Source organism: Myripristis murdjan, chromosome 8 (genome assembly GCF_902150065.1).
Source record: "Myripristis murdjan chromosome 8, fMyrMur1.1, whole genome shotgun sequence".
Taxonomy (NCBI): domain Eukaryota; kingdom Metazoa; phylum Chordata; class Actinopteri; order Holocentriformes; family Holocentridae; genus Myripristis; species Myripristis murdjan.
This window is the reverse complement of record NC_043987.1, coordinates 11,398,032-11,414,349: the sequence shown is the minus strand read 5'-3', so window position 1 is coordinate 11,414,349 and position 16,318 is coordinate 11,398,032. Positions and strand designations below refer to the sequence as shown.

The window sequence follows — 16,318 nt, the reverse complement described above, 5'->3', positions numbered from 1 at the left end:
TCACCCTAATATGTGGCAGAGCTCTGAAGCTGTGCGGCTCAGGCGGACCTCCGCACGTGAAGCTCATCATCGAGTGGGAGCACCGAATCAAAGACTGGTCAGTTCCAGGTGTATTAGCATATAAATGAGCACCATTTATCTGCTATTGAAGTTTTGTTTTCTCACCTAATAAATGCCCTGTGTCCTGTCCCACAGCCTGTTTGGTAATATCCAGGAGGAGGTGGTGAAGGATGCAGAGAGTGTGAGGAACCAGCAGCAGCAGCACGTCCAGCAGTACAGCTGCACCCTGGATGAGTGCTTCCAGCTCTACACCAAAGAGGAACAGGTGCAGTTGCTCTGTTATCATGGTAACTAGACCTGCAGTGGGTCCATTAACAGCTGCATATCCTGTCGAGAGGACCTGAAGTAAGACTGAGCACATGAAACCCCTATCTGATCTCATGTTGCACTCTGTCTGAAAAAGCTACCAAGTTTTTAAGCTGTTGGAAAAGGTACAGAGGCCTACCACTCTGAATGAAAGAGTGCACTGATGCTCTGAATAAGAGCAGCAGCTAATTGCTGCAAGTGTCATCTAAGTGGGTTTGATTGAAATTGTCACGTTAATACCATTGTTGTTGATATTGTTCTTGAAGAGTGAGGTCATACCAGAAGTGAGGGTGAGTAAAGTTACACACACACACACCTTACACACATTACCATGACACAGACAAGAATGCTGTCTCTCTTGTTCATGCACTCTGTGACAGAAGTTTAAATAACTTTATTGATGGAATCGATTATTCTCCCACTTCCTTTACCCCAGCCTAATTGACAGTCAGACAGACCACTGGCTCAGTCTAGAGCAAGGATGAACAGAGAATTCACAAGCAATGAATTCACTGTCTGTAGTTTGTTTCATTTCACTGAAAGGCAATTTCAAACAGGAAGTCACCCCAACTTTTTATGATGTGGTAAAGAATGAGGTAAAGAAAGAATTATGATGAATGCCACTCAGTTCTCAAATTAATAGAATTTTGAAGTTTATATTCTCATTCAGGACAACTCTTTTACCCCATTTGAACCGAAAATATAAGAGCAGTTCACTCCATTGTCCAGTGTTATATTAATTCTGTAGGTTTTTTGTGTTGGCTTGAGGGGTTGCCTCAATATGTGTGTGGCTGTGAGAATTATTATTTAGCAGCACAATGATGTACATCATCTTTGCTGTCTCCACTGGCAAGTTTCAGTCCCCTTTTCCTTTTTTTTTTCTCTTTTTTTTTTTTTGCAACTTCTTTGATCTAGTGCAATCTTATAGAATATTCAACACATTGTCAAGATGATCGACAGAGGCATTTACCCTCCTAGGATTTCTCTCTACAAACAATTCTGAATGTTATGTCAGAAATGAAATATGCATCATTTTATCAAAATGAAAATAAATTAAAGAATTTTATGATTAAGATTATGATAAGATATAAAATAATAGAAATTTGAAAAAAACACGAAGCGTTTTTGTAAGTGTTCAGCCATTGTGTCATGACAACACTTTTATTTTTTGCTCGGCTTACTTCCTTTTAAGTCTCTGTGTTTAATATGCCTATCATTTATATACTCAAGAAAATAAATACATAAAAAAGGAGGACACAAGAAAGAATGAGTAAAGTCGACAGTGCTTTACATATTTTGGTGGATTAGAGGCTGATCTGTCCTGATCTGAGCCAACACCTCCATGCAAGGTCTGTTGTTTGTTATGTGAGTTATGTGATTGTCTATATGCTAATATGATATAGAAAAAAAACAATGTATAACGCCAATAGAAAGAGCTTCAGCACTAAGGGCACATGACAGTAACCATATTATCAGCTTTGGTGAAACTCTTTGTCGCCACCTTGTGGATTTGCAAGGATGTGGCAGGTGAAGTCTAAACTTGGTCTGTTGATTAGTATTGATTAATTTAATAAATATAATGAAGTTACAGAGTAGAAATAAGTATTGTATGTGTGTGGGGTGGAATCAGAGAGTGCTGTTGCTATTTTTATGTTATTTAATTAAACCTGCTTTATTTTACATATCACCCACTGTTAAGTAAATTATTTATGAGTGATCACTGATGGAAGCACCTCCAAAGTTTCACCTTAAAAAACAAGTCTGTGTGCCAGGCTTTGTAAATAATTAACACAAATTACAAATAATCACAGTGCCTTCATATTTGAGAAGCAGGTCAGGTTCCTCCAGATGTACCTATAATAGCTGCCACATCTGCTCAATGCTGATAACCAACTGCTGACCACAGACTTTGCCAAGCATACATTATACTGAAAGTAAGATTAAGGTGTAATCCCATAGTATGATCATTTTCTCTTTATCTAAGTTTCAACACTGAGTTAGAACTTGAGTTAATAGCTAGATGTGCTCCCATGCACCACATCTGCAGTTCACCAGTTCACTCTTTAAAATTTAAATGAATAGCCTTGTCTGAATATTAATGCTCTTTTTTTCTGGCTTCTTTATGTTACTGTCTGCTATGCAACATGGTAATCAGAAAGGGAATGACAATGCTAAATTATGCTAATGGGGTAATTTTAATTACAATCATATTAGAGCATTGACTATGTTTTTTCCAGTTGATTTTAAACAACATGAATCATCTAGAATTTCATTTTACAACTTATTATAATTGATGTCCCATTATGGTCACAGGTGGTGAGTAATTGTGCTGACTGCACAGTTGTGCCCACTTTCTCTCTCTCTCTTTCTCAGTCGAGTTTCATTCTCTTTCGCTCCACCAGCTCGCCCCAGATGACGCCTGGAAGTGCCCACACTGTAAGCAGTTGCAGCAGGGCATGGTGAAGATGAGCCTGTGGACGCTTCCTGACATCCTCATCCTCCACCTGAAGCGCTTCAGGCAGGTGGGCGAGCGGAGGAACAAGCTGACCACGTTGGTGCATTTCCCCCTAATGGGCCTGGACATGGCGCCCCATGTGGTGAAGCGGAGTCACAGCAGCCGTCAGCCCCCTCTGCAACCCCACCTCCAGTCTAGCTGGAAACCGCCCCGTCCGCCTGACATGGCGCCCCCTGACTTCCTGTATGATCTGTACGCTGTGTGTAACCACCATGGAGGCATGCATGGCGGACATTACACAGGTCTGAATAAAAACTACACATTTGAGTTACGAGCAATACCACAAAACCAGGCATGAAATCGAGACGTGGAATCAAATTTTCATAGGCATTCAATATGAAACTGCATGGTATAATGGAAAACACCGTCATATATGACTTAACATTGTTTTAAAAATGTGGCTGGGAGTTTTTCCTGAGGTGGAGGGCCCATTTTGTCAGAGTAATTGCTACTACATCGCCCTTACTTACAGGGGGCTCCGCAGGGAAGCACTCATTGTCCTGTTTTATTTACCTTGTATACTAATGACGTGCTGAAGTAGTTCCCCTGATCATTCAGCTCTTACGTTTGCGGCTGCAATTCTGTGCTTGATCCAAGAGGACGAAAAACGGTGTAAATGGAGGATTGATGAGTTTGGTCTCTGGTGCATATCCATTTTCCTTGAACTGAATATCAGTAGAGCAGGGGAAATGATGATTGATTGTAGAGTGAACATAGACAAAGCCATACCTGTATGCGTAGAAGGCGAACCCACTGAAATACTGGAGCGGTAAAAATATATGGGGTTGGTGAGTGATCACAAATTGACTTGAAATAAATAAAAACATAAATAAAGAAATAAGAGAGCGTTGCAGCAGCTGCATTTCTTGAGGAAATTTAGATTGGAGCAAGATATGATGGTATTGTGTTATCGTTCATTTGTAGAGAGCATTTTAGAGAACGTACAGTTTTGTCTAATGGCTCTGTTTTTTATCATTAATTAACAAAATTAAGGTTAATGCAATTCTGACTAGCTAAATTGATGGGGTAAATTATGACAGTATGACCTCTTTGTTTGAGTCAAGATCACTTAAGGAGGGATTGTTTGTTGGGCACGATACAGAACATCCTCTAAATGGTGCATATGACTTGCTGCCTTTAGGTACTGGATTTATGAATAGTTTGTAATATTTTATCGGGACTAGGATGAACTTTGGAATATTGTATGAATTGGATGGTGCACATTGTGTATTGGTGTACGTTATTGATGTGAACATACAGGTGCATCTCAATAAATTAGAATATCATCAATTTAAAAAGTGAAACTCATATACAGATTCATTACACACAGACTGATATATTTCAAGTGTTTATTTCTTTTAATTTTGATGATTATAACTTACAGCTGTCAGCTAATGAAAACCCAAAATTCAGTATCTCAGAAAATTTGAATATTGAGAAAAAGTTCAATATTGGAGACTCATGGTGTCACACTCTAATCAGGGATTTAACTCAAAACACCTGCTAAAGTTTCCTGAGCCTTTAAATGGTCTCTCAGTCTGGTTCAGTGGGTTACACAATCATGGGGAAGACTGCTGACTTGACAGTTGTCCAGAAGACTGACACCCTGCACATGGAGGGTAAGACACAAAGGGTCATCGCTAAAGAAGCTGGCTGTTCACAGAGTGCTGTATCCAAGCACATTAATGGAAAGTTGAATGGAAGGAAAAAATGTGGTAGAAAAAGGTGCACAAGCAACAGGGATAACTGCAGCCTTCAGAGGATTGTGAAACGAAGTCCATTCAAGAATTTGGGGGAGATTCACAAGGAGTGCACTGCAGCTGGAGTCAGTGCTTCAAGAGCCACCACACACAGACGTATCCAGGACACGGGCTACAACTGTTGCGTTCCTTGTGTCAAGCCACTCTTGAACTAAAGACAACGTCAGAGGCGTCTTACCTGGGCTGAGGACAAAAAGGACTGGACTGTTGCTCACTGGTCTAAAGTCCTCTTTTCAGATGAAAGTAAATTTTGCATTTCATTTGGAAATCAAGGTCCCAGAGTCTGGAGGAAGAGAGGAGAGGCACAGAATCCAAGTTGCTTGACGTCCAGTGTAAAGTTTCCACAGTCAGTGGTGGTTTGGGGAGTCATCCGCTGGCGTTGGTCCACTGTGTTTTATCAGGTCCAAGGTCAGCACAGCCGTCTACCAGCAAGTTTTAGAGCACTTCATGCTTCCCTCTGCTGACCAGCTTTATGGAGATGCTGATTTCATTTTCCAACAGGACCTGGCACCTGCCCACACTGCCAAAAGTACCAATACCTGGTTTAAGAACCATGGTGTATCTGTGCTTGATTGGCCAGCGAACTCACCTGACGTAAACCCGATAGAGAATCTGTGGGGTATTGTGAAGAAAATGTGAGACACCAGATCCAGCAACACAGAAGAGCTTAAGGCCGCTATCAGAGCAACCTGGGCTTCCATAACACCTCAGCAGGGCCACAGAATGATCACCTCCAAGCCACACCGCATCGCTGCAGTAATTCATGGAAAAGGAGCCCCGACCAAGTATTGAATGCTGTACATGTTCATACTTTTCAGTTGTCCAACATTTCTGTGTTAATTTTTTTTTTTTTTTTTTTTTTTTTATTGGTCTTAAGTAATATTCAAATTTTCTGAGATACTGAATTTTGGGTTTTCATAAACTGCAAGTTATAATCATCCAAATTAAAAGAAATAAACACTAGAAATGTATTAGTCTGTGTGTAATGAATCTATATCATATAAGTTTCACTTTTTAAACTGACTTACTGAAATAAATAAACTTTTTGATGATATTATATTTTGAGATGCACCTGTACAGTTTATATCAACAACATACACCATATGCGCATTTTAATATAGCAGAGTAAGCCCAGATGTTACTAATTATACTAATTGTGATTCTGTTCTGTTGAAGTCTAACTGAGCCAGGGTGGTATTGTGCACGCTGGCTCTCCGAAAAGACTCTGTTACACTAAATTGACCGTTAGTTAAACCTTAAAAATGTGGTAAAGGTCTATTGTGTCTTAAGTGTAAGCAAGCAGCCAGAGGGCATGCAGTGAATTTCCCCTCGCAGACAGTAAAGTCATCTTCATCACCATTATCACAGTAGCTAAATAAGGATTTTACATTTGTTTTTCCTTATTGGCTTGGGCCATTTATGTTTTCATATTTATGTAACCCTGTTTCTCGTTGTTCTTGTGTGACTGCAGCATTCTGTAGGAACTCAGTGGACGGCCAGTGGTACAGCTATGATGACAGCAGCGCTGAGCCGGTACCAGAGGCAGAGGTGTGCACACGTGGAGCTTACATCCTCTTCTACCAGAGACGAAACAACATCCCATCCTGGTCTGCCAGTTCCTCTGTCACAGGTTAGTCATCTTCACTCCCCTGTTGAGACAATTCAGGTGCAGTCTGCTCTAGTGGATGCTTGTGAAAAGGTATAGAAATGATGGACAGAATGTGGCCTCTGAATTCTCATGTGGGTGAGTCATTGTTTTTATCTTTTTGCCTGACCTGTGAGAAACATTGGCTTACATCAGTATGCAATTTTCTGAGTGATCTCACTAACCATAACTAGCCATTAAATGGACAATCTGTGATGTTGAAGTCAAAAACGTGACCATGATAACCATTTGATATTTTCATATGGGTTTCATTTTGCAACATGACTGCTTAATTATTGTCCCTGCTCACACAATCATTGTTCAAAATATAATAGAAGTTGTTATAGGAAGGCTTAGAAAGAGTAGTACATGGTTATCTGTATAACTGCCTACAATGTGTTTAATTTCACAAGGCAAATTGGTTGGACTGTTTTCCTCTCTGCAGGTTCCACCAGCTCATCCACCTCTGACCACTGGTTGGTCCGCTTGACGGGGGGCAGTAAGAGGGGCAGTCTGGGATCTGGAGGATCCATCTCTGGAGCCCCAGTGCCAACACCTGCCCCAGAGTCTCCTGAGCTGCCCGTGTTTGGAGATGAACCCTCCAAAACAACAGAAACAAGTTAGTCTCCCACTGGAATGTTTTTCCAATCTGTATAACTAGAGCTAAAATGCTTGTGAAATTAAATACTTGTTTTCTTTGGGAACAAATGTGATCAGGCAGCACATGCATATAGATTTCTCAGTCTTATTCTGTTTGAAAAAATTACAATACTGTAAAAACAGCTAATCTTATTATGATTTGATCTCTTAATTTGTACTGTATGATTTTGCATGAAAATGAATCACAAACTACATTCTTATTTAGCGTATGTGCGCTATAAAACTTTGAAGATTTATCTGATGCATACTTTTTTGTTCTAGATGGGTTTGAAGCCAAGCCATTTGTCCGTGGGACTCAAGGCAGAAGTGTGAGCATGAGGTCACCCACTAAGCCCAAGGACAGCCTGAGCAAAGTCCTGCCACTGCGCTGGTCCTTTGGCTCCAAGGACCGCACAAAACATTCAGCCCAGGCCCGGCCTGGAGAGCTGGTGGAGTATCTGGAATCAGGGCGCCGGCCGCGCTGTACCAAAGAGCCTATTATCACGCTGGTGGCCACCCCGCCACAGAGGAACAACCAGGGAAGGGCCTTTGAAGTTGGACAGAGGGACTTGGGCAGCTCCCCTAGTGGTAGCAGCCTTAGTTGCACAGACAGACCCAGCTCAGAGACTTGTTACTCGCCTAAAATACCAGAGGGACAGAGCAGACCGGGTGCAGAGAGAGGCATCTGCCAAGGAGTCGGTAGTGTCAAAGCCAGGGATGATGGTTCACTGGGGCAGAGGGCATCCAAGAGGGCTAGGCAGGACCAGAGCAGGGCCCTGGACTTCCAGCTCCAGAGAGGGGCCATTCTGGGTGGTCACATCAGCCACAGTGCACCTCCAAGCAGGGACTCCACACTGAGGAGAACCAAGGTCCACACAGGGATCGGCTCCAGGGCGCAAAGAGACTTGTTACAGACGATCATGCACCCTGAGGAGAGGAGGGGGCAAAAGGGAGAGGAGGGTAGGAGCCATGACAGCCTCTTGTCCTTTTTCAAACCAGGTTTCATGAAGAAAGAGGTTCAGAGGACACCAAGCAAGGGGCAGGATAGGAGAATGAACGGCCACGGGCAACCAGTGAAGCTTTCTAACAGTAATTTGTCCAAATTGTCCCTCTCTAATGGAACCCTGACTGCTGTGGCGCTAGAGGACAGGAAGGTCAACGGCATCCCTAGATGTGACACCCATAATTGCAAAGCACAGCTAGTCAATGGAAAGGCTCTCAATCACAACCCGGTGGACATCAAGCGTGCTCACAGCTCCAGCAACATCCAGACCAAGCTGGATCTGACTCTGCGCAGGTGTGCCTCCCTACAGAGGAACGGCGACGTCTTGGCTCCTCCAGCCCACCGCAGCCTGCTGTCAGACAAGCCCAGCTACGCCACTCTGCAGCGGACACGATACAGTACCACCTCCCTGGGTAGGCAGAGACCTGTCCCTGAATCCTGTTTCTGAGCCCTGCAGTGCACGCTAAACAAGTATAGTGTCACAGCCATGGAATTTTAGGAGCTGCTGAGCCTTTATCTATTTGGCTGTACGGAGCTAAAATGAGCAAGCACAAATTGGAACAAATTAGACCACACATGCTGAAAATTGTGTGGTTTAGTTTTTGCACCTGGTGTGTAGCCAGTATAGCGCATCAAGGCATGAGAATATAAACCCTCTTCACTGAGAAGAGACATAATCGCAGTGTAACCAGAGAATTTGACAGGGAAGACTTTCCCTCCTGCTGAGTTAAGTAATGCAGTGATAGACAAGACACTGCTGAGAGTAGCTAAACTGTCAGAAAAGTTTTGAAAGTCTCCAAAATTTTGTCGAAGAGCTAAATAGCAGCCGCAGGAATTCTCACCACTAGAGTCTAACTCGAAGCTTGATTTTATCACTGCTAAGTTCCTAAGTAGTAAACACAGTGATTTTCATCAGTAAATGGTTGCCTTGTTGCTGATGGCTTTGTGTGTTCTGTTTCATTGTAAGTGCCTCTGTGACAGCCCAGAATGATTGTTGAACAATAGGACCTCTCTGCTGATTACGACGCATCGCACCCCAAGAAGCACCCAGCAGCCGTCTAAGCTCCGCAAGGACCTGCACCAGAACGGCTTTTTAAAAGAACGTCGCTGGAAGTCTCAGCAGAAAGTTTTATTGTCCCTCCCATTCATACAAGTACTGTTACGTAAGCTCTTACCTGTGTTCTACTACATGACATCTATGCAGAGCTGAATTGTTGAGGAGAGATACTGCTGTAATGTGATGTTCTTTTTTTTTTTTTTTTTTTGGTATAAAACGGTCTCTTTATTTTTTTACTTTCTAAATGATATTACAAAAGAGGTCGATTTTTAAGCACCAACATCTAGACACCTGTACCTTCACTGCAAAATGACTGCTATAACAACATTTGTCATTTGCCATTCTCTTCACGTTATATCATTAACGCACTTTGTTTATTAGACTCCACATTTTGCTACAGGCCCAGAGCTCACCTATATCAAGTAATACACACAGCAAATGTTGCAGCACTTAAATTGTATCCAGTATTAAAGTGAGAGAGGGTTTGTAAACTGTGTCACGGAGGTGCACCTCCATTCCTCCTCCTTGCATTCACTCTTAGTAATATGACACCAAAATTGGCGGCTCTAAATGTAGAAGAAATTGGAAGCATTTTTCTCTGACATGTGAGAGAGCAGGAGATTCACACTGTCTTCACAGACACAGTTATCCTGTCTCTCCAGCCACAGGGGTGTGATGAATACTGTTGAAAGGGCGCCTTGGCGCTTTTACGTAGATTTCTTGCATTTATGAAACAGCTCTTTTATGTGAAAGTTCAAACACAGAGTCGTACTCACAGCACAGTACACTGGCCACCACAAAGCATCAGTGTTTGATCTTCCCGCTGCATATCTAATGTCAATCTAGCCTATCTAGAAGCCTTTCAGTCATTAATCACGTAACCATGTTCCACTGTATCTGCACCAATTTTCTTCTGTCGTCTTACTGCTGGAGGAGTAGGACAAAAACTTTCAAGGGAATGTAATTGAAAATGCTTCTGTATGTTGTGAAGAAACATACTTTCCCTCACTTACACTCAGTCGATTGTTTCAATTTTCAGTTTATAATAAACATTTTGTGTTGGATGCCGTATTGTTATTTTACGCATTGTAAATTTGATCAAAAGGGAGTGCAGAACAGACATAGTCAACGCCGTGTGTGGGATAGAGAAGGCAAATTGGTTGCCTACACTGTAACTGTGGTCCATTTCCATGTTGTTGAGTCATTATTTAACATTATTGTTTAACCTGTTTACTTCACCACATTGTTTACTTCACCAAAACGAGCACTTGTAGCAGCATTGACCATAAATGAAGGATATTTCTAAAGCTATTATTGGGAAAATATGGCTTGACTATATTTTATAACTTTTTTTTTTTTTTTTAAAAAGTCTACATTTTGTACCTGTTATGTAATTATGTAATTTAAATAACAGATTATAACATCTGAAACTGTTATGTTCCAGGTCACTGAATGAGGTCAGGATGATGCACAAGTAGGCTTTAAAATAGGCTTCAAGTGGGCTTGAAATGTGGACATAACACATGCAGGTCCCTGTTGGACCGTCTGTAATGTCTGCCTAATGTACTGGACGTTTTATGAATTACAAATTAAACACAGCTTTTTCTCACAACTTATCTCAGTGCAGTTAATGCGGTGTACGTGCTAGTAGCTTCAGTCTGAATGTCTCATTACTGATAAAAGCTCAGGCTCACCCATTAGCAGTTGTTTTCTCTTTTATAAAATGAAGGTTAAGGGCATGAATGAATGAGGTCTGTGAAAGGATTCTCCTCATTTTCCTTGAGTAGAGAATGCTTTTCTATGTGGTGGAACAGTGTTTAGAGAAAATTAATTTGGAAGGTCATATTTTTTATGCAGTGCATGTATATTCAGTTGAAAACAAATGTCCTTTTTTACATTGTAATTTCTCAATTTTTCCCCCCAACATATCGCTACTCATTGCCTTTATGTTGCGACAGCTGTTTACTGCAGCTTGTCCTGTGTTTGTGTGTAATGGCATGCTTTTACACCTGATCTTACCCCATTGGAAGCAGTAAGCTTACAAAAGGAGCAGACATTTATTTCATCAAATTGTAACATTCACACTCACATCAGTACTCAGTGTGTCTCCAGTGACAGGGCATGACTGAACTACTAATTCAGTTGGCTGTATTTGTGCAGTCATCACAGTGAGCTTACAAGAATAACAGGTGCATTTTCACACAATCCATCAAGCATTGATTTTTAACCTTAACAGACACATGTTTTAAACTTGGCCAAGTTTAAGGCGCAGTGAAAAATTGACCATTTAGTTTCACTCCATCATGAAATACTGGGCAGAAATATTGATCACTGCACTCAGTGTTACCCAATGGAGCTTTTTCTGTTTGGTTCATCTTCTTATGAGAGTGGAGAAGATTCATTAGTTAAAATTATTCCCTTTATCGCACAAATTGTGATGTTTACAGTGCTTGCCATTGAGGTAGAAATTGTGCTATGACAGAACAATATTAGCTGGCTCTGCTTTGAAGAAGAGAAATGACATGCACCAAACACGTGGTCTAATCAGGCTGCTGCCAGGGACTGAGGAAATGCTCAGAGCTTAGCTTCCTCTGGGATGTGAGCAGCAGTGTTGCTCTTCACATTGGCATATGACTGCCAGCAACTGGTGTCATGCCCAAATGAGCGCACCGTAAAGAGCTGTTCCCCCTGGCAGTGTGTCGGCACCGTGATTTCACACCGCAGAAAAAATAAATGTGTGACTTGTTTTCCTGTAACCGGCTTTCAAATGACAAAACAGTATTTTCGAAGCGTGTCATGGTATTAAAAAAAAAAAAGAGTGAAAGTGGCCTACAGTATGTAACAAACGGAGATCACACTTGTTTGCGTCAAGGAGCCTGTAAATGTTTATCAGACAATATGATCTTTTTATAGATTGGGTAACACTTTACAAGGAGCTACACAAAATAATGACAAACGACAAACAAACAGGGAACAAATGAGTAACTAATTGCTAGTAAATTAAAGGGCAGTTCTCAAGTAATTCCTAATCAAACTTAATAGATTAGCCAATCATTAGTTAATTATTAGTTAACTGAGAGACAAGTGAGGAATGAATCAGGAACGATCTTATAATTGGTAAATGGTCAGCAAATACTTCCCCTATAATTCCTAACAGAGGACTAGATAGTAGATATTAGAGAACAGACTGGGAGATCCTCTATTAAGGAATCATTAGTTAATATTTAGTTGAATGAAAAGCTGTGAATCACTTCATTAATGAGTCCTGATTAACTCTGATGCAGCTGCTGAGCGGCACAAAAGTAGTAACAACTCATTTATTACTAATGAATTAAACATTAATTACTGCTTTTGTGCGCCTGCCAAGTAATGTTGTACATAATATTGAGTAATAATATTGAGTTGTACATAAAATTGAGAATATTGAGTTTCTAAGTCGTCCCTCATAAATTCATCATTATTTTATTTTTACTTACCCTTTTTGTGCCCGTCAAGTGATGAAGTAATGAGACACTTCCCAGTAACTGCTTAGCATTATGTACCACTTTAATTGTAAACTATTCATCAATTAACAGGTCGTTGCTGATTGGCTCCTCACTCATCTCTTAGTTAACTAATTAACTAATGAGATGGTCTATGAGATTTGACGAGGAGTTACTCAAGAACTACCCATTAATTATGGTTTACTAGCGGTTAGTAACTCATTTGTTTCCTTGTACCTCCTAAAATTTTGTGCGCCTTGGATTGATTGCTTTGTGATCATCGCAAGCCATTGACTCTGGAGGGGCGATGCCATGCTGTAAAGAGGAGATGTGGCTTATGTCCCCTGTTTTCTTGAATCATTGTTAGTGGCAATACGACCATACACAGGACAGGGACACACTGCCCAGCAAACACATTTCTGGCACAGCAGGGAAGCTCCATTGTGCCATTGAGCTCCATATTGTTCCCTTAAGCTGCCACTATTCAAGACTGCGTCAGGTGGGGTGTGGGTGTCATGCGGGGCAGGCCTCGGTGGCCAGTGATGTTAGTGTGAAGTTCCTGTTACTTAATGTGCTCACAAATTGGTGTAGCTACAGACAGACGTGGTGGGGCATAAAATAAAAACTGTCTGCTGTCCCAGTGCAGTTTTGTTTCGAGGGGGTCAGTAAGGATAGCTGATGCTCTTTATTATTTTCGTTTTCTTCCAGCAGCAGGCCTGGATTCCCAGAAGGAGAGTGGGCAAGTGCTGCTGCTGCTAATTGAGTGTAGGTTAAACACAGTCTGACATTTTCAGAGGCCTTTTAGGAAAAAAGAACCTGATAATGCAGCAAAGAGACAAAGGAGCATGTGGGCACTGAATTCACCACCTCAGACAGTTTCATGCTTTTCTCAGCTCAGAGGAGGGAGAGTTCAATATCTTGTCAGGGTCGCTGAAATTCTAACTCTGTATGACAAGTTCACAATAAAGCAGTCAGATAAACAGATTTGATTTTTTTTTTTTTTTTTTATGAATAGAGGATGATTTATGTGAAACGGCAAAATTCACTGTGGACTTGTGACAAGGCTTTGAAAGGCATCACAGAAGGCTGCAATTTCACTGAGCCGTGTGAAAATTAGACTGCTAATCATTTTCAGCTCATGTCTCATTCTTGTCAGCTTCATTCCTGAAAGCGTAGCTCTCACCACCGCAGCCTTTTTTTTCTGCCCTCTCCCCTTTTCTGCTCTGTAACACTGTGATATGTTCCTTTGTTTCGTGACATCTCACCATGATGGATAGAATGTATAGATAATTCACATATCTCTGCCTAACAGGCTGTCTGATGTCAATCTCATGCACATTTTTCTGTACTGAGAAGACACAGAAGTCTTTCTTTCTCAAACCTACTGATGAAATAGCCTGACTGATAAGTAAAATTGCCACATATAATTTTTAAACACTCTGCATGGTTTCCAGCAAACATGCAGCGCTTACATATGGCCTACAGCGAGCCACGGATGCAGTGCATATCAAGAGAGCTTGTTTAGCCTGGATGTGGCCATCTGTTTGTTGCCACCTGGCAGCGTCCACACAATCAGAATTGCACATCCCGTAATGTATTTCTGTAAAAGTGCTTTGATGGCGGTGTGTAATGGAAGTGTGTGCTTTACATTCAGATAGCCCACAAGTGAAATGCCTCACAAGAATCCAAACATCACCTCCACTTTGGTCTCTGCCAACCATTTAATCAGTCTGCATCATTTAGTGACAATGATAGAGTGCAGTTGCATTTCAAATTTATTTGATTGGATTTTAAGTGCAGGGTAATTTCTAAAATCACACGTTCAACGGTGCAAAATTCAGGACAGGGTCATTCTGGGTCATTTTGTTTGGTGCATTTTTCTTGTTTCCATGGATAACTAGCCAAATGTACAGTAGATGGCAAAACATCACAGCACGGCTACCATGGGGCTTGTTTGCCCAGAAAAATCCACTATCCACAACATCAACAATAAATGTAGCAGTTAGATATAGATGTAAATATAGATACAGATATGCAATTCAGTCATTTGCTATGTTGGAGGTAAAGGATATGGCTGTGACCACAGATTCTCTCCAGTGTCCACAAACTAGTTGGCTGGCCAGTTACATGCATCCATATGCACCGCTTAGACTGAAAGCAGCAAGTTCACTGTTGGAAACAGAGACAACTGCTAACCAAAGGTGAAGCACATCCTTAAAAATCAGTCTGTCTAACTTTTTCAAAGACAGCGAACAAAGCAATAACAACTATCTGCTTTATACAGACATAATATCTGAAGGTTTGTCTCCATATAACCTGTCTGCTCTGGTTACACTGATAATGTGTAACCAGAGCAGTTTTCTACATGTTCTCTGCATATTGTCTCCCATTCATCCCACTACTCTCACACACACCACCCCCCACTCTTCTCGTTTGGAATATTTAAATGTCCATTTGATTTGATATCAAACCTTAATGATGTTCATGCTGCGCTCTTGTCAGGTGAGCACCACAGAACAATTATGAATAAGTGTTTTTTAATTAAGTTAAATTTAGTGAAGTTTTATGCATAATCAAGGAGGAAAATGGATTTTACTCCAGGTTTAGATCAGAGCACTCCACTGCCATGTGTTGCTGTATATAATAAGTTATCTCATCAACTTGACTGAGTGTTCACATATTTCTCTATATATAATTTAAATGAAAAAACAGCGTTGGATTCCATTCTAGATACCAAAGAAAAACACTTTTATGTCACATCATGCCAGTAGGATCAGAGACCGGGCACATGAGTTTCAAAGCCGTGACTCACAGCACACAGTTCAAAAGAGTTTAGAAGGCATGTGATGTAACCACAACACTAACTGCCTGGTGGACGCGCTGCATGTCACTGCTGCATTAGTTCAACACAGCTCGTCACGTTTTCTGTCATGTTTGAGCCTGACATCGGCTCTTGACATTGGCAAACGTGACAGAGATGATCATAAAAACAAGGTGAGCAGTATCTAGTATCCCTCCTCAAGTTTGAATCTAGCAAAGGAGTTCATGTGAACAATAACCAATAAAAATCTGTCACAGTTTGTCACTGCATATCCAAAAGCATGTATGGCATTCAACATGAAAATCACAACATGAGATAGGAAACAATGATGATTTGAAGTCATCTCATGATTTAAATGTCTTGATTTAATGACTTTTTGTAGTTCAGTAGTATGTATGGCCCCCTGCAACATTCACACAGGCAACACAGGGTCTCTTCCTGGACCAAAAACTGCTTCGTGATGCACTGAGCAGCCATAACAATGCTTGCCATCTGAGAGCCATCTGACAAAATTTGAATCCCATATGTTTATCAGTCATCCATTCAGACAGTGAGAAGTGTATCCGTGCACTCCACATCGCTGTGCTATCTGTTCAGCTCGAACTCCAAGCTGTGGCTCTCTGCAGTTTGTCGCCTTGACAGTCCATCAGCATAGTGAACTGATCAGGCTCCACTGCATGGCCTTTCATGGGTACACCTAGGTGATTTGCTTTGGCTAAAACAAATTACTCATTACCACTGAGAATTCAACTGAGACTGGAAAATTTGCTCATCCCAAATGACCCAGCACTGGTTAGATCAGAGAGGTCAGACACTTCCAAAAGATTTACAGAGCTCATCTTCAGAGTCTCTCCACCCTCTCTGTCGTTGTTCACAGAATTCATCCACTGTTACTCATATTATTGGCGATTGCCACATCGATGATGTAGTTATGAGAGTAATGCTGAGATTATGAGATGTTTCTCAAATCAGAAGCCCCTGATTGGAAGGGGTCAGCAGTGGAGGATAGCTTGATTAAATTGTGACAACG

At 41.3% G+C, this 16,318-nt stretch overlaps 1 protein-coding gene across 2 annotated transcripts in view; it reads left to right on the top strand.

Moving 5' to 3' along the window:
* usp43b (ubiquitin specific peptidase 43b) overlaps nt 1–10,594 on the top strand; it is an 82,398-nt gene extending 71,804 nt beyond the window's left edge. Inside the window, exons 10-16 of one of the 2 annotated variants that reach the window (XM_030058755.1) lie at nt 20–97; nt 196–325; nt 2,769–3,123; nt 6,113–6,271; nt 6,732–6,905; nt 7,208–8,341; nt 8,896–10,594. In XM_030058755.1, the coding sequence (XP_029914615.1) occupies nt 20–97; nt 196–325; nt 2,769–3,123; nt 6,113–6,271; nt 6,732–6,905; nt 7,208–8,341; nt 8,896–8,906 (2,041 nt within the window). In that variant the 3' untranslated portion in view covers nt 8,907–10,594. Of the gene's footprint in view, nt 1–19; nt 98–195; nt 326–2,768; nt 3,124–6,112; nt 6,272–6,731; nt 6,906–7,207 lie in introns of both variants that reach the window. The other variant, XM_030058754.1, reaches the window with a different exon arrangement.
* The last annotated feature ends 5,724 nt before the right edge of the window (nt 10,595–16,318 follow it).